We start from the raw sequence: 21372 nt of genomic DNA on the forward strand, positions 1-21372 counted from the left end.
GTCTCACCATTATCCACTTGGCGTCTGATGGTTTCTGACACGCCAAGGAGAGTTGTTTCCGTGGAGAAGCCAGCCCTGAACCCGGATTGCGAACCATGAAGAAAGTTCGTGGATTCAACAAAGGAATTAAGCAAACAATTAACATGTTTCTCCAAAATCTTGGAAAAGCAGGAAAGCAAAGAAATAGGGCGAAAATTGGAAGGATTCTTGGGGTCTGCGTTGGGCTTTTTTAGTAATGGTACCACCATTGCGTGCTTCCATTCATTTGGGACAATCGCTTCTGTTAGGGAAGCGTTTAGGACATCCAGAATAATGTGGAGTAGGGCTGGGTCAAGGGAACTCAGAACTTGAGGGGGCAGAGGGTCGAGGGGGGAGCCAGATTTGATGTCCTGAAGATATTTTTTAGAAGCGTGAGGGAGATAGGATCCCAAGCATGAAGTGGGGTGGTGGTAATCTCGTGTGGCTGAAGCAGAGAGCAGGGAGTAGTAACTGGGGGAGGGTTACAAGGATCTTGAGCAACATAAGTTGGGGCGGCTGGAGTAGAATTAAAAATGGCGTAGATATTGTCAATTTTTTCAAGGAAGAAGTTGGCTAGAGCGTTACACTGGGCAGTGTCTAGACAGGGATCCTTAGGAACGGAGGAAGCACCTGAGAGCTCCTTGACTATTTTAAACAGGGCCTTGGGTCTATTTTGAGCTGTCAGTATGGTGCTGTTGGCGAAGTTAGTTCTAGCGGTGTCACATGCCGCATGGTAGATTTTAAGAGCGGACCTATATTTTGCTTTATGCTCAGGATTATAATTAGAACGCCAGATCCGTTCCAGTTTTTTGCAGTTAGATTTTTCAAGACGGAGGGAGTCGTTAAACCAGGGTGCCGGGGGGTGATGAATTTGAGATTTGTTTTTTTGGGTAGGGAGACAAGAGTCCAAAGCAGTAGTTAACCATGATCTAACAGCAGGTAGCTCTTTGATAGTCATGTTGGAAACCGAAGGTTTAGAATTGGCAAGGAGAGAGTTTAATTTGTTAAGATCTAGACGTTTCCAGTTCCTGCTAGCTTTGTGAGGAGGGTCTGGCTTGAAAGAATCAACTACGCACGTTTTAATAGAGAAATTAACAATAAAATGATCTGACCAGAGAACAGGGGTAGAGGATTGATAGGAGATGCCAGTCAAGTTGGAAATGATGGGATCTAGAAGATTACCGGCCTTATGAGTAGGGTCGGAATTGAGGAGATGCAAGTCTAGGGCTTCAAGATCCTGTATAAGGCGTTTAGCAGTAGCACAAGAAACAGAATTGAAATGGATATTTAAATCCCCAACAATAGTGAAGTTGGTAGATAGTGCTAAGAAAGGGGCGATAAGTTCAGGAAGTGAAGCAGCCCAGAGGCTAGCTGAGCCAGGCGGGCGGTAAATCAGGGTGCCGGTTAAAGTGAACTGAGGAGAGAGAGTTAATTTAAACAGGCCCGCTTCACAGTTAGGAAAGTCAAGGTCTTCCCATTTACAAGAGAATTCTCTCTTGAAGATGATAGCAATTCCCCCGCCGTCTTTAAGCGCTCGATTTCGCCCCACATAGGTGTAATCATTGGGGAGAGCCATGGCGATATCAGGGCCAGAGCTATCATTTAGCCAAGTTTCGGTGACAAACATGGCAGCAGGACTAACTGTCTCCAAAAGGTCGAAAATATCTCTCTTGTGTTTTGAGAGCGACCGACAGTTAATGCTAATGAAGCTCAGAGCGGGTGAGGAATTGTGCAAAGTGGGAGGGAAGGAGCGCATAGGGGAGGGGAAATTCCAGAACGTGGATGACTTACTGTCTATGCATGAATCGAGGGAGTCCAAGGCAAGGGAGCAATGGGAACAGGATATGGGAGCATTTTGGCAGTTTAGAACGGTATGCGAGGGGCACAAAGGTCCCCGCAGCTGCAATAGGGTGGAACGTGAGTAGGAGGTAGGAATATGTGCAGAGGGACTAGGCCCTAGGCCCGTGCTGGCGCGAACGGGCGCAGACGGGCAGGACTTTGGCACGACTTCGGCGCGAAGTCGGCGCTCCCGCTGCGCTCGTCCGCTGCGCTTCCGCCGTAGAGGCATTAAATACACCAAGGGAGATAATCACTGCACCGCTAACCAGCGAATTGGGCAGCAGGGCGGAAGTGAGGATGGAGGGCGGGGGTCAGAGTGCGCTCGTGTGGCCACCGCCGCTACAAACGGCACAAGCCGTGGCGGATCGGTGCCAGGAGCAAGGAGCAATAACAATTGCTAGTACAACACGTTGCGCCAAGGTGGCGATCAAAAACAGGCGTTGCGCCGGAGGCGGCGATCAGAGCAGGTGAGTAAGCGTATTTCATGTTCGTACATGTTCGTAAGACCAGTAGATCTTGTGGGGTGGGGGGGGATCATAGTCTCATCTGGACCCCAACCGTTGGAATAGGCTCAGACTTTAAATACTAATGAATTGTCTTCACATAAGGCCCTAAAAACCTGGCTTGACAGTAACTAGCTTTCTCTTGGTGGTGAGCTGGCTATAATGACGATTGTTACAGTGTTAGGAAGTCTTCAGGTAGCTATGCGATTTACAAGAATATTAGAATACAAAAGAATAGCGCTCTGGCTACAACTCAAAACTCTGAGGATACTGTCCTTGTCTGCAATGCTTTAGATACTGGGCATTGTGAGAATTGCCCAATTATTTAGCTTTACTAGCTTTTTTACTATAAATAAAATTCCTTTATGGGGGGCGTGTCCAAGATGGCGACGGAGTAGGACGCATCTCCAGGTCCCTCCGGCGCCACGACACCTACAGCCTTGACCAGCGTCCTCTCGGTGGCCTAAATGACCGTCTGACTGGCGGGGGAAGCCGAGTGAGAAGGCCCTGACCCAAGCGACACCCTTCCAGTGTCGCCAGCAGCCCGGAGTGCGGAGATCGCGGGAGCGGCCGCTACGGGCCTCGAGCCCGGGAACCCTGCAGCGGGAGAATCGAGGAGAAACCTGAGGGTCGCCGCTGAGACCCGCGAGCCTTGCCCCGTGGAGCTTTGGGGGTCTAGCGGCCCCACAGAGGAGAACTGCGGCGCTGTGGACCTGACTCCGGGACCCCCGTGGTCGGGGCGGTCTGGCCTGCTCAGCTGGTGACGAGCGGTGAGACCCGGCGGCCGGAGCCACCCGAGGCCGGGGATCTGCGGCCTAGTCGGCGCGACCCCTTCCCTCTTGGGGCGCAGAGGGGTTACAGCCCAGAAGCGGAGGGGAGCGACGGAGTGCCGAGGCGGACGGGGTCCCCGCGATCAAGTCGATCGAACTAGCAACGAGGAGTGAGTACCGGCAATTAGAGCCACCTGAGGCCGGGGATTTGAGGCCCGGTCGGCACAGGGATTTTACATGAGAAGCTCCCGACCTCTGCGAACTCCCTCATTGGCACGGTGTATGGTTGGACTATGCCTGCGCCTACACCCAGCGGATCCAACTGAGACGGCGGCCGGGACGGACCCCAAACGCGGCGCCGGCCTTGTGCGATTTCTGCGTTCCCGGAGGAGGGCGCCTCTAGTCCGGGGGTAATCTGTCGGAGTGGGCTGGAACTTTGGTGGACAGAGGCCTGCTAGTGTGGCCTACAGCTTTGACGCGCGACTCCCCCGGGCCCTGCGGGGCTCGCAACGAGATCAAGGCGAGCGCCGCGCGGCGCTATAGGGGTTTGCCGCCACCTGGGCCCCCCCCCGGTGGCCTGCGCCCGCAGCCGCCTTGAGGCTTGGACTTCCCAGCGCAGAGGGACTAATTGCTCAGAGTACCTCGCGTGCGTTCCTGGGAGCTTTTTGGACGGAGCGACCTACCAGACCGGAGGAATGGCGGGCAGGTTCCGCAAGGAGAAGGACAAGCTGGGCAAGGATGGCCTATTAGGTGGGAACCCCTCTTCGACCCCACCAGGCCCCAGTGGCTCCATCAAGTAGAAAGATGGCGATGCCCCGGCCATTAAGGCCTTTATGGTGGAACTGTTCATGGCAATAAAAGATGATATCGCGGAGCTGCGCAGCCAGCTTGCCTCGGACCTCCGCGAGGTTCGGAGAGACATGGATGGCATTGGCGAGAGGGTAGCGACACTCGAGGAACATGATCTGGGACTAGCTGGCGATGTGCATCAACTGCAGCAGGATGTTCTTAGGCTTACGGAACAGAATCTAGACCTCCAGGCTCATGCGGAGGACTTTGAGAACCGTTCCCGCCGGAACATCCGCATCCGAGCTGTGCCGAACGGAGAGGATGCCGGGGACCTGCGGGGATATGTGGAGGCCCTTTTTCTGCAGATCTTGGGGAAGGACGACCTGCGAGAAGTCCGCATGGATAGAGTCCACAAAGTAGGCCTGTCGAGGGGGCCCGGTGCCCCACCTCCGGACATCCTGGTGTGCATCCATGACTTCCGACTCAAGGAAAGGATATTACAGAAAGCTAGAGGGATCGCCACTATACAATTTCGGGATCACCGACCTCAGCTATACCAGGACCTGGCGGCCTCTACGCTTCAGAAACTATGTGAATTCCGACCGGTGACAACCTTCCTCCGTGAGCAGAATGTGTCCTACTCCTGGGGCCACCCATTCAGACTGATCTTCAGGTGGCAAAATAGGCTGATCCAAATCAAGTCTCTACAAGCTGCCAGAGATCTTCTGGGACTGGATGACGCTGCTCCCTCCTCGAGAGAAGGGAGCCCCCGGTCGCGCCGGCGGCGGCGCTTTTCATCTTGGCAGAGGGTGGAGGGACAGACCCCCCCCCCCCTTTCAGGTACTGTGGGACAGTATGTACTTTGTGAGCGGGCACCACAGGAAGGGACCTTGGAGAAACGTTGCCTACGATTCTGACCCATGGGGTTTGGCAGCGACCGTGGTGCCACATTACCAGAGTCCTTTAGTATTTTTTCTACTTTTGGTTGGGGAGGTTTGGGGTTTGTGGGTGGGGGGGTTGGGGGGGGGAGCAAGGGGGGGGTGGGGAAGGGAGTGGTGGTAACCAGAGTTTGGTTGTCTGTGTATGATTCTGCTTGATGTCTGAGGTGTGGTTGCGGCTGCCTACGGAGTGGTCCTCTAGATATAGTATATGGCCCGGTGGAGTGGCCCTCCTGCTGATAATAGGGGCTGTTTTGAGAGGTGGAGTGGTTGTGGGAGGAGGAGAGGGGGTAGGGGGGCTCGCCTGGTTGCTCCGGACTAGAGGGAGGGGGCTGTGGATCAGGGCGGAGAGGGGGGTTGCGCGATCTGACACGGGGGCCTTTCCCGGCGGTCCCCTGGGTGATGCTAGTAAATGACGAACATGTTCCGATTGGGGAGGAGGTGCGGCTTGCCCCCTTTAGGTCAGGTGGTCGGGTGCGGTCTGCTGTGGACCATATGGAAGAGCGAGAGGGAGTGACTGTTCTGTAATGCCATTTGTCATAGGCACATGGAATGTGAAGGGCTTGAACTCCCCACAAAAAAGCCAGAAGGTCTGGAAATACATAGTTGACCATCACTTGGATGTGGTGGGCCTCCAAGAGACACACCTCACCCGAAAAGACGAACTTAGGTTGAAGCACAAACAATTCCCCCTCATCTATCGGTCTTCGGCCACCACGAAGCATAGAGGGGTGGCCCTGATGTTCCGCTCCACCCTCCATTTCCAACCTGTAGGGATCCGGAATGACAGAGGGTCGTTGGCTAATGGTTAAGGGTGTTCTTCTTGGTAGACAGTGCACGTTCTTAGTCCTATATGCTCAGAATGTTGGCCAAAATGGGTTCCTGCGGGACCTTCTGCGTGAAGTGGGGGATTTTGTAGAGGGAGAGATTGTGGTGCTGGGAGACTTTAATTTGGTCTGGGACAGAGACTTGGATTGCTCCCATCATCTGAGGTCTGACGCTGGCACCTTTGCTGCGGAGACCCAGGACAAGTTCAGGGACTTAAGACATATTGAAAGCTGGCGCGCTCTCCACCCTCAATCGAGGGACTATACATTTTTCTCGCACGTCCACCACTCTTATTCCCGCCTAGACCATATCTTTGTGAGCCAATCCTTACGGGGTGATCTCCGTGAAGGCAGCATATTCCCTCTATCAGTCTCAGACCACAGCCTGATGGCGGTCTGCCTGACATGGTCCCCCAAGGCATTGGCCTCCCGCAGGTGGTATTTTCCACCATCCCTGATCTGGGACGACATATATTCCAAGGACTTACGAAAGAGCATTGGCGAATTCTTTGATCACAATCGGGTGGAGGATACCTCTATCTTCACAATATGGGACGCCTTTAAGGCTACCATACGGGGTAGATGTATAGCACTTAACTCCGCGCTGAACAAACGGCGCCAAACTGAACAGGAAGATCTTGAACGGGAGCTCTCAGCTCTTGAGCAGGCGCAGAAACAGAACCCCTCCAGGGTAATATTGCGCCCTTTGACGGTCGTTCGAAGTAAGCTCAGAGCCCATTACAATAACCGTGCGGAATTTACACTGTTGAGGCTGCGCCGCCTTTCTTACTCCCAAGGGAACAAGGTTGGGAAACACCTGGCTCGCCAACTTAGGGACAAGAGGGAGAGGGAGTACATAGGAGGTATCCGGGACTCCGCGGGCGCCATGACTCACCGGGACGAAGAGAAGGCAGACCTTTTTGGGGACTATTATGCCACCCTCTACTCAGAGGAGACCTTATCCCCGAGGGCCCAGGAGGAATACCTGCGAGCACACCCGCTTCCCCAGGTTTCTCCGGAGTGGAATGATCTCCTTGCGGCCCCCATTACGGAAGAAGAAGTTAGGGATGCAATAAAAGCGCTGAAACCGCATAAAGCACCGGGCCCAGACGGTTACACTGCACAGTTCTATCAAACCTTCACCTCGGACATTAGCGGTTTCTTGACGCGGTTATTCAACGCTATGGGGGAAACGGGGGAGACTTCCTGTTCCATGGCGGAGGCGGCTATATCAGTCATCCCGAAACCTGGGAAGGACCTCAAGACCTGCTCTTCATTTAGGCCTATCGCCTTACTCAACATAGACGCCAAACTGTACTCATCTATTCTAGCACGTAGACTGCAGGACTTAATGCCAGCTCTAATCCACCCGGACCAGTCCGGCTTTATCAAGGGCCGTCAGACGCACGATAACACCAGAAGAGTGATCCACCTCATTGAGAAGGCCACCCACTTCAAGATACCAGCAGTTCTGGTAGGCCTCGATCGTGTAGATTGGAGCTTTTTATTCCGGACCTTAGAAGCGTTTGGCTTTTCATCTAAGTTTATCACGATGCTTAGGGCGAACTACAGCACCCCCCGATCGAGAGTTGCGGTGAACGGCCACTGCTCTGACTACTTCCCACACTTCCGGGGCACGCGCCAGGGTTGCCCTCTGTCGCCCCTACTTTTTGCCCTGAGTATCGAACCTTTGGCAGTGGCGATTAGAGAGAATCCAGACATCTGGGGATTACCCTTTACAGGGGAACAGCATAAGATCTCTCTCTTTGCGGACGACGTTCTGCTGTCGCTGGCTGATCCTGCCCACTCTCTCCCCTATGTCCAGGAGGCACTGGAGAGATTCGAGAATGTGGCTGGTTTTAAAGTCAACCTAACTAAATCCTGTGTTCTCAACCTTACCCTTCCCACTGCTGAGGTTGACCGCCTACGACTTTTGTCGCCACTCCCATGGTTCCTCACTTCCTTAGTGTACTTGGGGATCCACCTGACCCCCACCATTGGGAAGCTATATGCCGCCAACTTTCCTCCGCTCTTGACGAAGATTCAAGGTGATCTAAACCGCTGGAAGCCGATGTTTATCTCGTCGCTCGGCTGATCCACGTGATCAAAATGTCTCTCTTGCCCAAACTCCTTTACCTTTTTCAGGCCCTACCCATCGTTCCTGAAGGCGACTTCTTTGGCCGCTTCCGCTCCATGATGCTCCGTTACATCTGGCAGGGTGGTCGCGCCCAATTCTCCTTCACTACCCTCCGGCGTCCGCAGAAGAAGGGAGGAGTGGGCCTTCCAGATATGCAGTTGTATTACAAGGCAGCACAACTCTGGGTCCTTGTAGAGTGGTCGCAGCCCACGTCTGAGAAGCATTGGTTGCACATGGACCGCTCAGTGGCGGGGAGAACGATCTGGGACTTAGCATGGAAACCGAAAAAGGATAGACCCAAGAATACGTACATTAGTACCCCCACAAGCACCACCCTGAAGGTGTGGGACTCTGTCTCCCATGATGAGCGGTGGACGTCCTTCCCGTCCCCTTACACACCGAGCCATTTTAATCCCGCCTTCCCCCCTGCAGAACGTGAGGGGCCTTTTGATGCTTGGCAAACCGGGGGCTGCCACGCCCTTACACACCTCTTTCATGGCGATGCGCCACTCACGTTCACCAATTGTATGCGAGACTATTCAGTCCCACCACTCGAGCGATTCCGCCACACCCAGTTACTTCACTGGGCACTATCCCCATCCGTCAGGGATGCGGCCACCAGGCCGCCCACGGTCTTTGAAGCATTTCTTGCAAGAACCTCCAGCATGCGAGGTACCATCTCCTTTTTATACGACCTCCTGCTCTCCACCTCCTTAGCGCCTAGGCCGAGATATATGGGTCTCTGGGAGGATCTCCTAGGCCATCCCATACCTGACGAAGAGTGGACTCATTTATGGCGTGACATCGCGAAGCACAACCACTCACTGGACCGCCGGGAGGCCCATCTTAAAACCACAATGGACTGGTACATGTACCCTTCCAAATTAAAAAGGATCTTTCCGGACTCCTCGGATCGGTGCTGGAGAGGCTGTGGAATGCTGGGCGACTTTCGCCATATATGGTGAGATTGCCCGGTCATTCGTCCGTATTGGGCGGAAATCCTCTCCCATATCAAGGAGATATTGGGCTATCCTATCAAGGAAACACTTGATCACGTTTTACTAAGACTTCGAGACCCGGATCTCGAACACCAAACACGAGCTGATAAAAAGATACTTTGGCTATGTACAGGTGCTGCCAAGCTAACCTTGGCTGCGGCATGGAAGAAAAAGGAGGCTCCTGCACACTCTCTATGGCACGCGAGACTCTGGAGGTTACTAAGTATGGAACGACTGGCGGACATCTTTCGTGGCGACTTTAAGAACTTCACCTTTCGCTGGGGCCCTTTGGTCCGGTTTCTATCCAGCGGCTTGCCCTCTGCGGTTTGCCCTCCCTTATTGCGTGACCTTCATCTATTTCAGACCTGAGCTGTTTGCCTGTATGATTCGGTGAATGAATGTGTGTTACCACCACTGGGGAGCGGGGTGGGAAGGGGAGGAGGGTGGGCGGGACTATTGGGAGGGAGTTTTGGCGACGACAGCATGATCGCTTGGCAGCAGTATTGGGGATACAGTGTATGATGTCAAGCTGTTCACTCAGCGAACTAGTGATGCACCGCCCTGAACTCAAGCCGTTACGGGCCTGGGGCCCCCTGTATACGACCTGAACTTGTTTCCATGCTCGTTGCGCAGTTGCGACCCTTGGGCCATTACTACTACTCAGCCGAGTTCAATGATCTCTATATCCCTACACTGTACCCCCCTGCGTGGGAAGTTAAGCGGAATTGTCGCTTTTTGTGGGTTCTAATTTTCAAAATGTCAATAAAAACAACTTTTACAAAAAAAAAATCCTTTATGGGTTCCGGAGTAGGGTTCTACTCGCCAAAAAAGCGATTACATTTTATTTATTTATTTTGTAACTATTTATAAAGCGCACAATAACCAGAAAGGTGTCTCTGCGCTGTCTTCAACACCTCATCAGAGGTTATATCAATGCAAACTATTTCCCTCTTCTATCCTGCCACTTTCCTTCTCAATCCAAATAACTGACTAACATATCCATCACTCAAATTACTTTCCTATTTCCCTATACTAATTCAACACTAATCCTTTATGGGTTCCGCAGTAACATGCTACTCGCCGAAAAAAGCACTTTGACGCCTCGTCAGGGGTAGTAGCGCTATATAAATGCAATTATGATGCAATACAATAAAGGTGCAAAGCTACAATTGTTACTGTGCTCCACATACAGGAGTGTCATGGAACATGACTTGTCTATAGAGCTTTACATATGGGGACACTGAAAACTTGCATAGCTATTGCTCCTTACATACTGGGGCATATAGAAAAGTGTCTAGCTTTGTTGGTTTACATATGAGAGCAGGGGAAAAAATTGTACGATTATGGTCTTTACATGTTGACCATTGTCGAAGCTGGCCTAGATACGCGTTTTACATACCGGAACATTATGGAAACAAACTGCCCAGGGAGTGGTGCTCAATATGCTGATGTAATGTAAAAAGGTGCATAGCAATAGTGATAGATACCATGGTACTACTAAAACTGGTGTGGGCCATGGTAGTTTACACACTAGAGCACAGTGACAAGTAACCCAGCTTTGGTCCCTTCTGCGCTGGTGAATTTAAATATTTCATTGGTTCTCCTTCAGTACTGCCCAATGTTTCAAGTCCATGTATTTGGTAACAAGTGCTGTAAATTAAAGTTTGGCCCCACTGGAAAATAAACAGTTCTGTGAGGGGGATGGTGGGGGTTGAAAGGGTCATCCATCAAAATTCACATTGTGCTCAGTCGGTAAATTTGGAGCTAGTATTTAGAAACAAGCATTTGCAATGCAATAGGTCTCGCATTAGGAAAGTTTGAGCTATTGGTATTGTAAATGACAAATTTTGTATTTATGTGTTGGTTTTGAAAATAGCGAAATTAATAGCTTTGTCATTTACAATGCCAATAGTTATAACTTTCACAAATGTGACACCTATACCATTTGTAATGCAATATGTGTTGTATTTACGTGACTTACATGTATTGATATTACAAATAACAATGGCTTTTAATTTTTTTAAATAATTAATACTTAAATAAAAGTTATTGTAATTTCTAATGGCAATAGCTTAAACTTTTGTAAATAACTTTTGTGAAGAATATGTTCAGTGTATTTTATTGTGACGAAAATCCAAGAACAGAAGTGAGATATTAACATATTTTTGTTACATTTGCAAGAAAGCATGAAAAATTGAGAGAACATATTTGAACCAGTTGTTGTTGAATGGTTGCACAGATTGATGCTGTGGTGGCGCTGAGTGATGGCGAACGAGTGATGCTGTGGCGTTTAGTGATGCTGTGGTAGCGCATAGTGATGTTGTGGTGCCCCTGAGTGATGCTGTGGTGGTGGTGAGTGATGCTGTATGCTATGCTATGCTTTGTTTTGCTATGCTATGCTTTGCTATCCTATGCTTTGATTTGTTATGCTATGCTGTGTTTTGTTTTGCTATGCTATGCTATGTTTTGCTATGATATGCTATGTTTTGTTGTGTTTTATTATGCTATGCTTTGTTATGCTATGTTTTCTTATGCTATGTTTTGTTGTGTTTGGTATTCTATGTTTTGCTTTGCTATGCCGTTTTGTTATGTTTTGTAAAGCTATGCTATGTTTTGTTGTGTTTTGCTATGTTTTGCTATGCTATGTGTTGTTGTGTTTTGTAATGCTATGTTTTGTTATGCTGTTTTGTTATGCTATGCTATGTTTTGTTTTGCTATCCTATGCTTTGTTTTGTTATAGTATGTTTAGTTTTGCTGTCCTATGCTTTGTTTTGTTATGCTATGCTACGATTTGTTGTTTTTTGCTATGCTCTGTTATGCTATCCTATGTTTTTTTATGCTATGCTTTGTTGTGTTTTACTATGCTATGTTTTGTTATGCTATGTTTTGTTATGCTATGTTATCACCTTAGCTGCTTCGCAAATATCCCTCCCCAGTGCTGCGCTGTCCATTGGAACTAGTGCTGAATGGACGTACAATGGTCGTGCGCAGCACTGGGGAGGTAGCGCTTGTGACGACCGTTGGCCGTCAGCAGCACTTAAGAGGTTAAGCTGTTTTGTTATGCTAAGCTTTGTTTTGTTTTGCTATGCTATGTTTTGTTATGTATGCTATGTTTTGTTGTGTTTTGTTATGCTATGCTATGCTATGTTTTGTTATCTTATGCTATGTTTTGTTTTTCTGTTTTGTTATGCTATGTTATGTTCTGTTATACTATGCTTTGTTTTGTTTTGCTATGCTTTGTTAGGTTATGCTTTGTTTTGCTATCCTATGCTTTGTTTTGTTATGCTTTTGCTATGTTTTGCTATCCTATGCTTTTTTTTGTTATGCTATGCTGTATTTTGTTATGCTATGTATTGTTATGCTATTCTGGTGAAGGTGTGTGGGGGTGTTAGGGGGTGTGAGGGTGAGGGGCTAGGGTGAGGGGGTGTGAGGGTGAGGGGATGTGAGGGAGGGGTGTGAGGCTGAGAGGGTTGTGAGGGTGTGTGAGGTTGAGGGGGTGTGAGGGTGAAGGGGGGTGAGGGGGTGTGAGGGTGAAGGGGGTGAGGGGGTTTGAGGGTGAGGGGGTTTGAGGGTGAGGGGGTGTGAGGGTGAGAAGGAGTGAGGGTGAGAAGGAGTGAGGGTGTGTGTGAGGGTGTGTGAGGGTGAGGGGGTGTGAGGTGAAGGTGAGGGGGTGTGAGGGTGGGGGGGTGTGAATGTGACGGGATGAGGGTGTGAGGGTAAGGGGGGGTGAGGGTGAAAGGGGGTGAGGGGTATGAGGGTGAGGGTGTGTGAGGGAAAGAGGGTGTGTGAGGGTGAGGGGGTGTGAGGGTGAGGGGGTGTGAGGGTGAGGGGGTGTGAGGGTGGTGGGGTGTGAGGGTGGTGGGGTGTGAGGGTTGGGGGGTGTGAGGGTGGGGGGTGTGAGGGTGGGAGGGTGAGGGTGTGTGGGGTGTGAGGGTGTGTGAGGGTGAGAGGGTGGGTGAGGGTGAGAGGGTGGGTGAGAGGGTGTGTTCTTAGTATAGGTTGCATGATTTCTGACTGCGAGGTGGGTCGCCAAGATTTCGAAAACTTTAGTTAAACTCGCCAAGATTTCAAAAACTGCAGTTAACCAGGCAGAATGTGCTTATGCCAGTTAAACTTGTTTTCATTTACAGCCATGACAGCCTACTTTGAGAAATGCATCGTAGCACATTTAGTTTCCAAGTTTCCAACATTGTACCATTTATTGCTATGGAACATGTTCATTTACAGAAATACTGCAAGCAATTAGAGTGAGAATTCAATGACAGGCGTGTTACAAAATGTCTCTATTGACCCTCAATGTATACTTTGAGTATATTGGCTCTGACATTTATTTTGCCCCTACTGTTAAGTCTAAACAAGAAGCAATGTTTTAAAAAAAATAATAAAACAAAGAGCTATGACTTGCACAAGCATATGCCTCTTGACACACACATGGATGCGTCATGATACTACAGCGGCCCACCCTGATGTCGTGTGCATGTGCATATGTCACTAAGCATGCCCATTCATTAACGTGAGCCTGCGGGGCCTTGTCTGCACAAGCACAGGATGCTTCCACGTCACTGGGAGATGCTTAAAGTAAAACACCGATCAGAACGTGGTACGGAAATGAGCGGGGGGCGTGTAGGCTGGGAAGCACGAGCGGGCAGGTGGGGGCTGATCAAGGTCGGGCATCTCTAAGCACAGAGGCGTCGGGCGATGCCAGGGGGCACATGTGCTTCTGATGGGAGACCGGTCCGGGCGCCAGGTGGACAAGACTGACAGCTGCCGGGGCACCAAGCTCGTGCAAACCTCTCTGTGGTTTCTAGTGTGCCAAGAAGCTGCCAGGAGGTGCCAAGCGCCAAGTAAGGATCTCACAGTGAAGTGTAGCGCTGGCAAAAGTGTACCCTCCTCCTCCTGCATCTAAAAAAAACAAGCATTGGCCATGCCAATAGTTGGCGAATTTTGGACGTATCTATCGCATTCGCCACTATGTTTTGGCCGTGCTGCGCAGCATTTATAAACAAGGACTCGGCTTAACACATTCTAATAGTTCCACGAGGCAGGTTTGCTTCATGTCCCCAGACGTCCTGCTAAATAGCTTGAGGCCCTATATATATATATATCTGTGTATTTAAAAAGACATCCGTGTGAAGGGCCGTCGCGCCGGATACTCAGGGTCATGGTGCCTGCAACAACCCTGTGTCCGTTGTTGGGAGCTATTTCTGCAGCCAAGATGCGTCCCCACCCACCTCCCCCTGTGGTACACTTCACCTTGTGGCAGCTCATCTTTAAACTCGTTTGTCGTTTTTGTGTGCAGAGGCTTTTAAATCCTGCAGGAAAATGCTACAAACACCCTCCGGGGGCTTTCTGTTCCTGCTCAAACATGGAGTTCACTGTAAAACCGAGGGGCGGGACATCCGTTTTCTGCGGGAGTGGCTGCCCTAGAGGAGCAGTGGTGACGCGGTGCTCCCATGCCCAAAGGAGAGAGCCTTGAAGGCTGTAGAAGTCCGGAGTGGCGCCGATGCGGTGAGTGGGGTTAGTTGTCCTGGGGGGAGGGGGCGGGGGCGTCTCTATGTGTGCGCTTGTGTGTGTGCGTGTATGTGCGCTCGTGTGTGTTTGTGCGTGTGTCTCTATGTGTGCGCTCGCGTGTGTGTGCGAAGCGAAAGCGGGGGGGGGGGGGGGTGTGGCTGTGTGTGTTGGAGGCTTTCAAGGGAGACAGGAGATGGTGGACGCGTGCACGACCTGATCCGATTACGGCATGCTGCGCGTGCCCATCTCCTGTCTCCTTGAAAGCAGACTCCACGACTATAGGTCTCGCTGCGACATCGCTTCGCGATGCGTCGCAGGTGCAAGACCTAAAAAGCAGGGACGTTCTGCGTTCACATTTTTTTTTATTGGTATTTAAATAACATTTCTTCTGAACCATGTCTAAAAGAACAATTGTTACTTACCTGTAAACAGGTGGTTCTCCAGTATTGGTGTCTTTCATAGAGTCACATGCTTGAATATTCCCGGTCGTCGAAGTGGGAGTCCCACGGTACATAAAATAGCAATAAATGCTAAAATATACATATATGTGAGAACATAACATAAGTAAAAACTAGAAGTAAATACATAACTGAACCTCTAAAACAATTCCTCCATAGGAATGCATGATGGAAAAAGAAAACACTTGTAAACTAAGTTTTCAGGCCAAAATAGATTGGGTAAAACGTGCTGAATGACATCATGCTTTAAACATTTCTTGGAGGGGTTACCCTTAGGGTCCTCCGACTGGTATTTATGAAAAACTGCTGGCTTGTGAGCTTATTCACCCGGTCTATCAGTATTCAGAGAAGCAGTTCTTGGGTGTGGTACGTTATGTACCCTAATCCTCTACAAAATCATTAATACCGAGTCATTGGTCGGCTCACAGGGTGGGAAGCCTGAATTATGATGGTTTCTTAAATAATTAGCTCTGAATCGACACTCATGAACAAACAAAACGAACAAGGAAATGCATGTTTTCATTGCTCAGAGAAATGAAGCAGGTGTGGTGTTAAAGCGTGTTAGGCAGACTAAGGGATAAGGGAGAGGGCTTGAAAATTCCTTCAAATTTCACTCAAACACACGTTGACACTGTTCTGGGTCCTATAGGGTCATTCACAGAGCAATACAAGTGCTTACATTGATCATTATATACCAAGACGGTATGTGACCGCTAAGAGAACTGGATAGAGAGCTGCAGTGTCTCACATGGGGGGTTGTTTCTGTGGAGCTGCAGTTATAATTACCTTTACATGATGGCCATCTGTGTAACGAGTGGCATCCCGGAAGAGGCGATAAGAGACAAATCCATGAGGGTCCACACTGTCAATAAGAGGGAAGGCAGTCTGTAAAGGAAGAAAATATATGGTGAGAAAGAAAAAAATAGAGGTGCATGGAATAATAAAAGAAGGAAGTAACAGAATGGAAATAGAAGAGGGATCAAATGTGTCTGAAGGTGACCAAAGGAATAATCTGAAATGAGTTTTAAAGAAAGAAAAGAAGCTGAAGGAGGTAGCAAACTAAGCCTATTATAAAAGCAAGCTTTCTTGTCAATTTGCATTAACAGGATACAAGAAAACTCATGAATTGGCATCATATTTCAAAGTACATTCAAGGTCATAAGGTTCACTGACTTCAGTAACTAAGGGGCTCAGCCTCTCTTGGAGGAGAGGTCAGCATTTAAAGGTCATTGGCATTCTAGCACCCAGAGGGCTGCGTTACGACACCTTGTAACTTAGGGACCAGCAAGAGCAGGTTGGAGGAACTCTAGGAGCTTCATGATACCAAAAGGGTTTCGCCATTTTAGCAGTGCAGAAATATTAGGGCCCAGTCCCTTTACGAATTCTGTAGCAACAAGAGCAGACCACTGTGAATTTAATAGCATAGACGATGTAGAAGTTGTTCTGTAGCCCTCAGAGATCTGGGGGCACGAGGGAGCAGGAAATGGTACAACAAGTAATGAAGGAAGCAAAAGGCTGTTACAGTTAGCACAAGATGATGGGCTTGGAGACTGTTCTTATTTATTTATTTTAAAGGTTTTCTATAGCGCTGGCTAGATTCAGGGGTATCAGAGCGCTTCACAGGAATATGAGGAGGTAAAGTATTCAACAACATTTGATCAAAACAAGAGCCAATATGACAAAGAAAGCAGATAAATGCGAAAGCTATTTACAAAACTATTAAGCAAACGTGGGTAGTGAGAACTTAGGCTAGGGTGGGTGAGGGTGAAAGAGAAGCGATAAGGAGGGGTATGAAGAGAGTAGGAGTTAGGGGAGTAGTAAGTCAGTGGGAGGCCGTGCGTAGGGTTAGATGTCAAATGTAGATAGAGAGAGCAGGGAGGGAGGATTAGGGGGGGGGGAAAGTACCGTGAAGGAGGGGCATTAGGTGGGAGAAAGTGGAGGGGAAAGAATTGGAGGGCAATAGAGGGGGGGGGGGCCTGACGGGGTCGCAGAGCAAGAGAACAGTGTCAGATATAGGTATTAAGGATCCCAGTATTTTTTGTAAACCGATTTTATTTGTCATAGGTCACATATACTGCATAGCTCCGGAATCCGGAGTCTACTGCACATGTAGTACATTGCTAGTTGTCATTCTAGTCTTTCCTAAGAATACCTGTACTTCATGTTCTATATTCTATGTTCCTTGCTCTGTGGGTTCTACATTGTGGCAGCTGACTGGTTGCTGCTGCAGTGGAGGGTCTGCTCTTACTCCACCTCTTGACTTACAATAAAGAAGTCTATCAGCTACCTCTACTGTCTCCTGGATCTCTTTACTACAATATTTTGGCGACGGTTTTTCTTCGAACCCATCGAATTCTTTTGTCTATGAGTAAAGAGCAGACCGATTTGAGCTGAATCCGGCTTTGCTTTCCCTACGCACTGTGACACGGAGACGGACACGATCACGGAGGACTTCTAGAGGAATCTTCACTCTCTTCTATGAACTGGCAAGTTTTAATTTGAATCGTTTTACTGTTTGCCTCCTCCGTTCACTCACCACTTCTTTGTCTGGCCGTCTCCTGCTCCCGTCTATTTCTCTGTCCGAATGATGACGCATTTGAGTCTTCAGGGGGAGTTGGTGAAGCACTCTGTGACGTCTGCCTGCTTGCTTTCTCTCCGCGCTTCCTGTCTCCTCGTCAGCACGCTCAGCGCGACGCTTCTGGCAACGTCAACACGTCTTCGTAGGGAATTGACATCACGTTAATACGTCAGCACGTGTTATGAAGCCATTTTGAGTTACCATGGTAACTGATTCATCTCCAGCTATGCAACGACGATGCGCACGTCTTTTGCGCATTCTTATCAAGTAAAACTTTACTGTAATTCAATTTTATTATCGACTTTTGCTCATACGCTGCTCTGCTTTCACTATTTAGTCTCATTTATCTCCAATTGCCTATGACTATTGTATGAGCCTATTGACTGCCTTGTTTGTTACAGTTTATTTCAACAGTGAACTCATCACTGACTCTGCATTTGTTTACTTGTTTACCTCACTATATCTCAGTCATGTCTGAGCAGGTAGCCTTACAAAGTGGCACTGTGGTTCTACCACCTAGTTTTCTTTCCATCCCAGATTGGTTTCCCATGTTTGAAAACTACTTGGATGCCTTGGATGCACAAGAATATTCTGCTAAGCGCAAGAAAGCTCTTCTTTTGAGCTCACTTGGTAAAGAGGGCCAACGTGTTTTTAGATTCTTGCCACAGGTTCTTCAAGCTGGTGCACAAGCTCCTTTAGACGAGTATAAGGAAGCAATTTCTCGTCTCGAAGTCAGATATGCTAAGGAAGAAAACCTTGTAATGAACAGATACAAGTTTTACACTAAAAGTCAGAAAATGGGTGAGAGCATAGATGACTTTGTTTCCAGATTGCGCGAAATGTCCGTCAAGTGCAAATTTGGCAATATGACTGATGAGCTAATTAGAGACCAGCTCATTGTGCAATGTAACAATAAAAAAATTCAGGAGCGTCTATGAGCAGCGAAGAACCCCAATCTTCAAACGGCAATTGATTTGGCAAAGGTTGTTGAGCAGTCCGAGGGGTGCATGAAAGAACTAGAAAAGAGAGCAATTTCAAGTGATGTTGGTGAAGTGTCTTGTCATTCACACATTTTTTCTCCACAGGAGGGTGATCAAGACGATGTTGCTCTCATTAAGCAGAGGAAGTTTTTCAACAGAAAAACAGTCAATGTGAAGAGTCAAAGTACTGTTAAACCTCTTCCTTCTAACCAATGTTTGAGATGTGGTAGTTTCGCTCATGCTTCTGACCCCAAATTTTGTTTTGCAGCTAAGCAAGCATGCATGAAATGTGGCAAGTTGGGGCACTATGCTCGTGTTTGCAGGGGTAAAGCTCGTTCGTCTGTGTCATGTGTTAGTGACATTTCAGAAGCTAAGGATGACACAGATAAGATTTTAGTGGTTGGTAATGATGGTGGTCTTCAACATGAAGAGCTCAAACGGAAAAACAGACCTAAAGCACTCTTCACTTTAAACAATAAGAATATTCATTTGATGGTGGACACTGGTTCGCGTTACACCATTATTCCCAACTCGCTCTTTGTTGACTTATGGGGGATGGGTCCACTCTTTCCTAAAGATATTTCTCCTGGTGGGTATCAGGGTGAACCCCTAAACATTCTTGGTTACTTTGAGGCCAACATTGTGTTTTCTACGAGACAAATCTTTGGGAAAGTCTATGTCTCGGAATCGGGTCCTGCTATCCTTGGTTGGGTACACCAATACGACCTCTCTATTGTTGTCAACCCCCGAGCTGATCCCCAGGTCATGGTTGTGGAGGACACGGAGTGGTTTTCCTTACTCTCCAATTTTAAAAATGTTTTTGGAGAGAGCCTAGGTCGTCTTAAGGGCTACTCACATAAGATTATACTTAAACCCAACTCAATCCCTGTCCAACACAAGGTGAGACGTATTCCCATTATCATTAGGGACGAGGTCAAGGGTCTTCTTGACGACATGTTGGCTTCTGGGGTCATTGAGCCTGTCGAGACCTCTCCTTGGGTTTCGCCCATTGTCGTCACCTAGAAATCGGACGGCAAGCTCCGTTTCTGTGTCGACCTCAGGTCCCTTAATCACTGTGTTGCTGACACCTTTCCGCTACCTAACATAGCTGAGTTGGTTACCACTCTCAATGGGGCTAAATTTTTCTCTAAACTGGACCTCAGGAGTGCATACCACCAAATTGATTTGCACAGGGACTCAAAAAGTTTAACAGCCTTCATCACTCCTTGGGGTACCTATCAGTTTACTCGTCTGCCATTTGGTCTCAAGTCAGCAGCAAGCGTTTTTCAACGCATGGTTTCTGGTATCTTCGAAGGTGTGTCCAAGGTTGTCTATTTTCAGGACGACATCCTGATTTATGGTCTTACTGAATGTCAGCATAATTCCACTCTCAGAGTTGTCCTGGAGAAATTATCTAATGCTGGTCTTACCCTACGCAAGGACAAATGTTTGTTTGGGGTGGGTCAAGTGGACTATTTGGGGTACACCATCACCTCCTCTGGCATCAAACCCAAAAGAGACTTGTGTGAGGCTATTCGCTCTGCACCCCCACCTTGTGACAAAGATCAGTTACGTTCCTTTATGGGATTAATAGAATACTATTCAAAGTTTGTCAAGAATTTCTCTGATAAGACTATTTGTATAAGATCTATGCTTAAACGTGGTGTTGGTTTCACCTGGGGGGTTGAACAGCAGGAATGTTTTGTAAATATCAAAAATGAGATTTGTGATGCCAAGATGTTGTCTTCCTTTGACATTCATAATAAGTCAATTGTCACTGTGGATGCTAGTGCGCATGGTTTGGGTGCCATGCTGTCACAATTGAAAGGGGCGTCGGAAGTCACCATTGCTTTCGCCTCTAGGACCCTTACTGACACAGGAAAAAATTATTCTGTTATCGAAAGGGAGGCGCTAGCTGCATCTTGGGCTGTTGAATACTTCCGCACATATTTGTGGGGCAAGAAGTTCATTTTAAGGTCCGATCACAAGCCTCTTATCAAGGTCCTTTCTCCTGGTGGGGCGGGAAAGGGTTCGGCCCGGCTCATGAAGCTGGCGGCCAGATTACAAGAATTTCAGTACTCTATGGAATACATTCCTGGTTGGAGGAATGTCCAGGCCGATTGCCTTTCGAGGCTGTCTTTAGACTGGCGTTCTCCTCACAATTCGGTTGTGCCTTTAGATTTGGATGATGTTGCCGTTGCTTCAGTTGAGGATGCTGTCTTTGTGGGTGAAGGTGTTTTTTCCTCTAGTGATTGGTCTAAGGAAATGACTGTTGATACTACTCTTCAGGAGGTTATCAAACTCGTCAGGTTGGGGGTCTAGACGTGAGTTCTGTTTCTGTTTCTGTTAGACCTTATATTAAGGTCTTGGATGACCTTTCAATTGTTGGTGACATTCTTTTTAAAGGTGAAAAATGTATACCACCCTTTGGGTTGAGGACTAAATTGTTGGCTTTGGCACATGAGGGGCACATGGGCCAGACCCTCACTCAAAGACGCATTAAGGACCACTTTTGGTGGCCTGGTGTGGATTCCCAGGTCGTTGATTGGATTGAGAATTGCTCTTTATGCAGGGAAGGCGAGAAGCGTTTAAAAACTGGTCCTAAGGTTGTTTCTGGTGTGCACATTCTGAGTCCAAATTTGCCCTGGCACACAATTTCCCTTGACTTCATTGGTCCCATGGGTGAGTTAGGTGAAGCTGACAGATTTGCTGTTGTGGTTGTTGATGTCTTCACTAAGTGGTTGGTGGTCCATTTCACCAATGATATCACTACTCCCAATACCATCAGATTTTTAGGGAATCTTTTCAAAGATAAGGGTTTGCCTTCTATCATTATTACCGATAATGGTCCACAGCTCACATCCAAAGATATGCAAATTTTCTTGAAAGAGTGTGGTATCTCCCATCATCGTACGTCCTTGTACAACCTCCAAGGCAATGCTGTTTGTGAAAGGGCGAATAAGGTTGTCAAGGGCATTATCCAGATGGCATCCAGTGGTGGTCATATTGTTAGGAAAATGGTGAAC

General features: G+C 48.4%; 1 protein-coding gene across 1 annotated transcript in view; it reads right to left on the minus strand.

Moving 5' to 3' along the window:
• TIMM50 (translocase of inner mitochondrial membrane 50) overlaps window positions 1-21372 on the minus strand; it is a 395791-nt gene that overhangs the window by 82770 nt on the left and 291649 nt on the right. Inside the window, exon 8 of the mRNA XM_086938707.1 lies at window positions 15575-15673. Within this exon, the coding sequence (XP_086794833.1) occupies window positions 15575-15673 (99 nt within the window). The remainder of the gene's footprint in view (window positions 1-15574; window positions 15674-21372) is intronic.

This window comes from Lissotriton vulgaris, chromosome 9, assembly GCF_964263255.1.
Source record: "Lissotriton vulgaris chromosome 9, aLisVul1.2, whole genome shotgun sequence".
Classification (NCBI taxonomy): Eukaryota; Metazoa; Chordata; class Amphibia; order Caudata; family Salamandridae; genus Lissotriton; species Lissotriton vulgaris.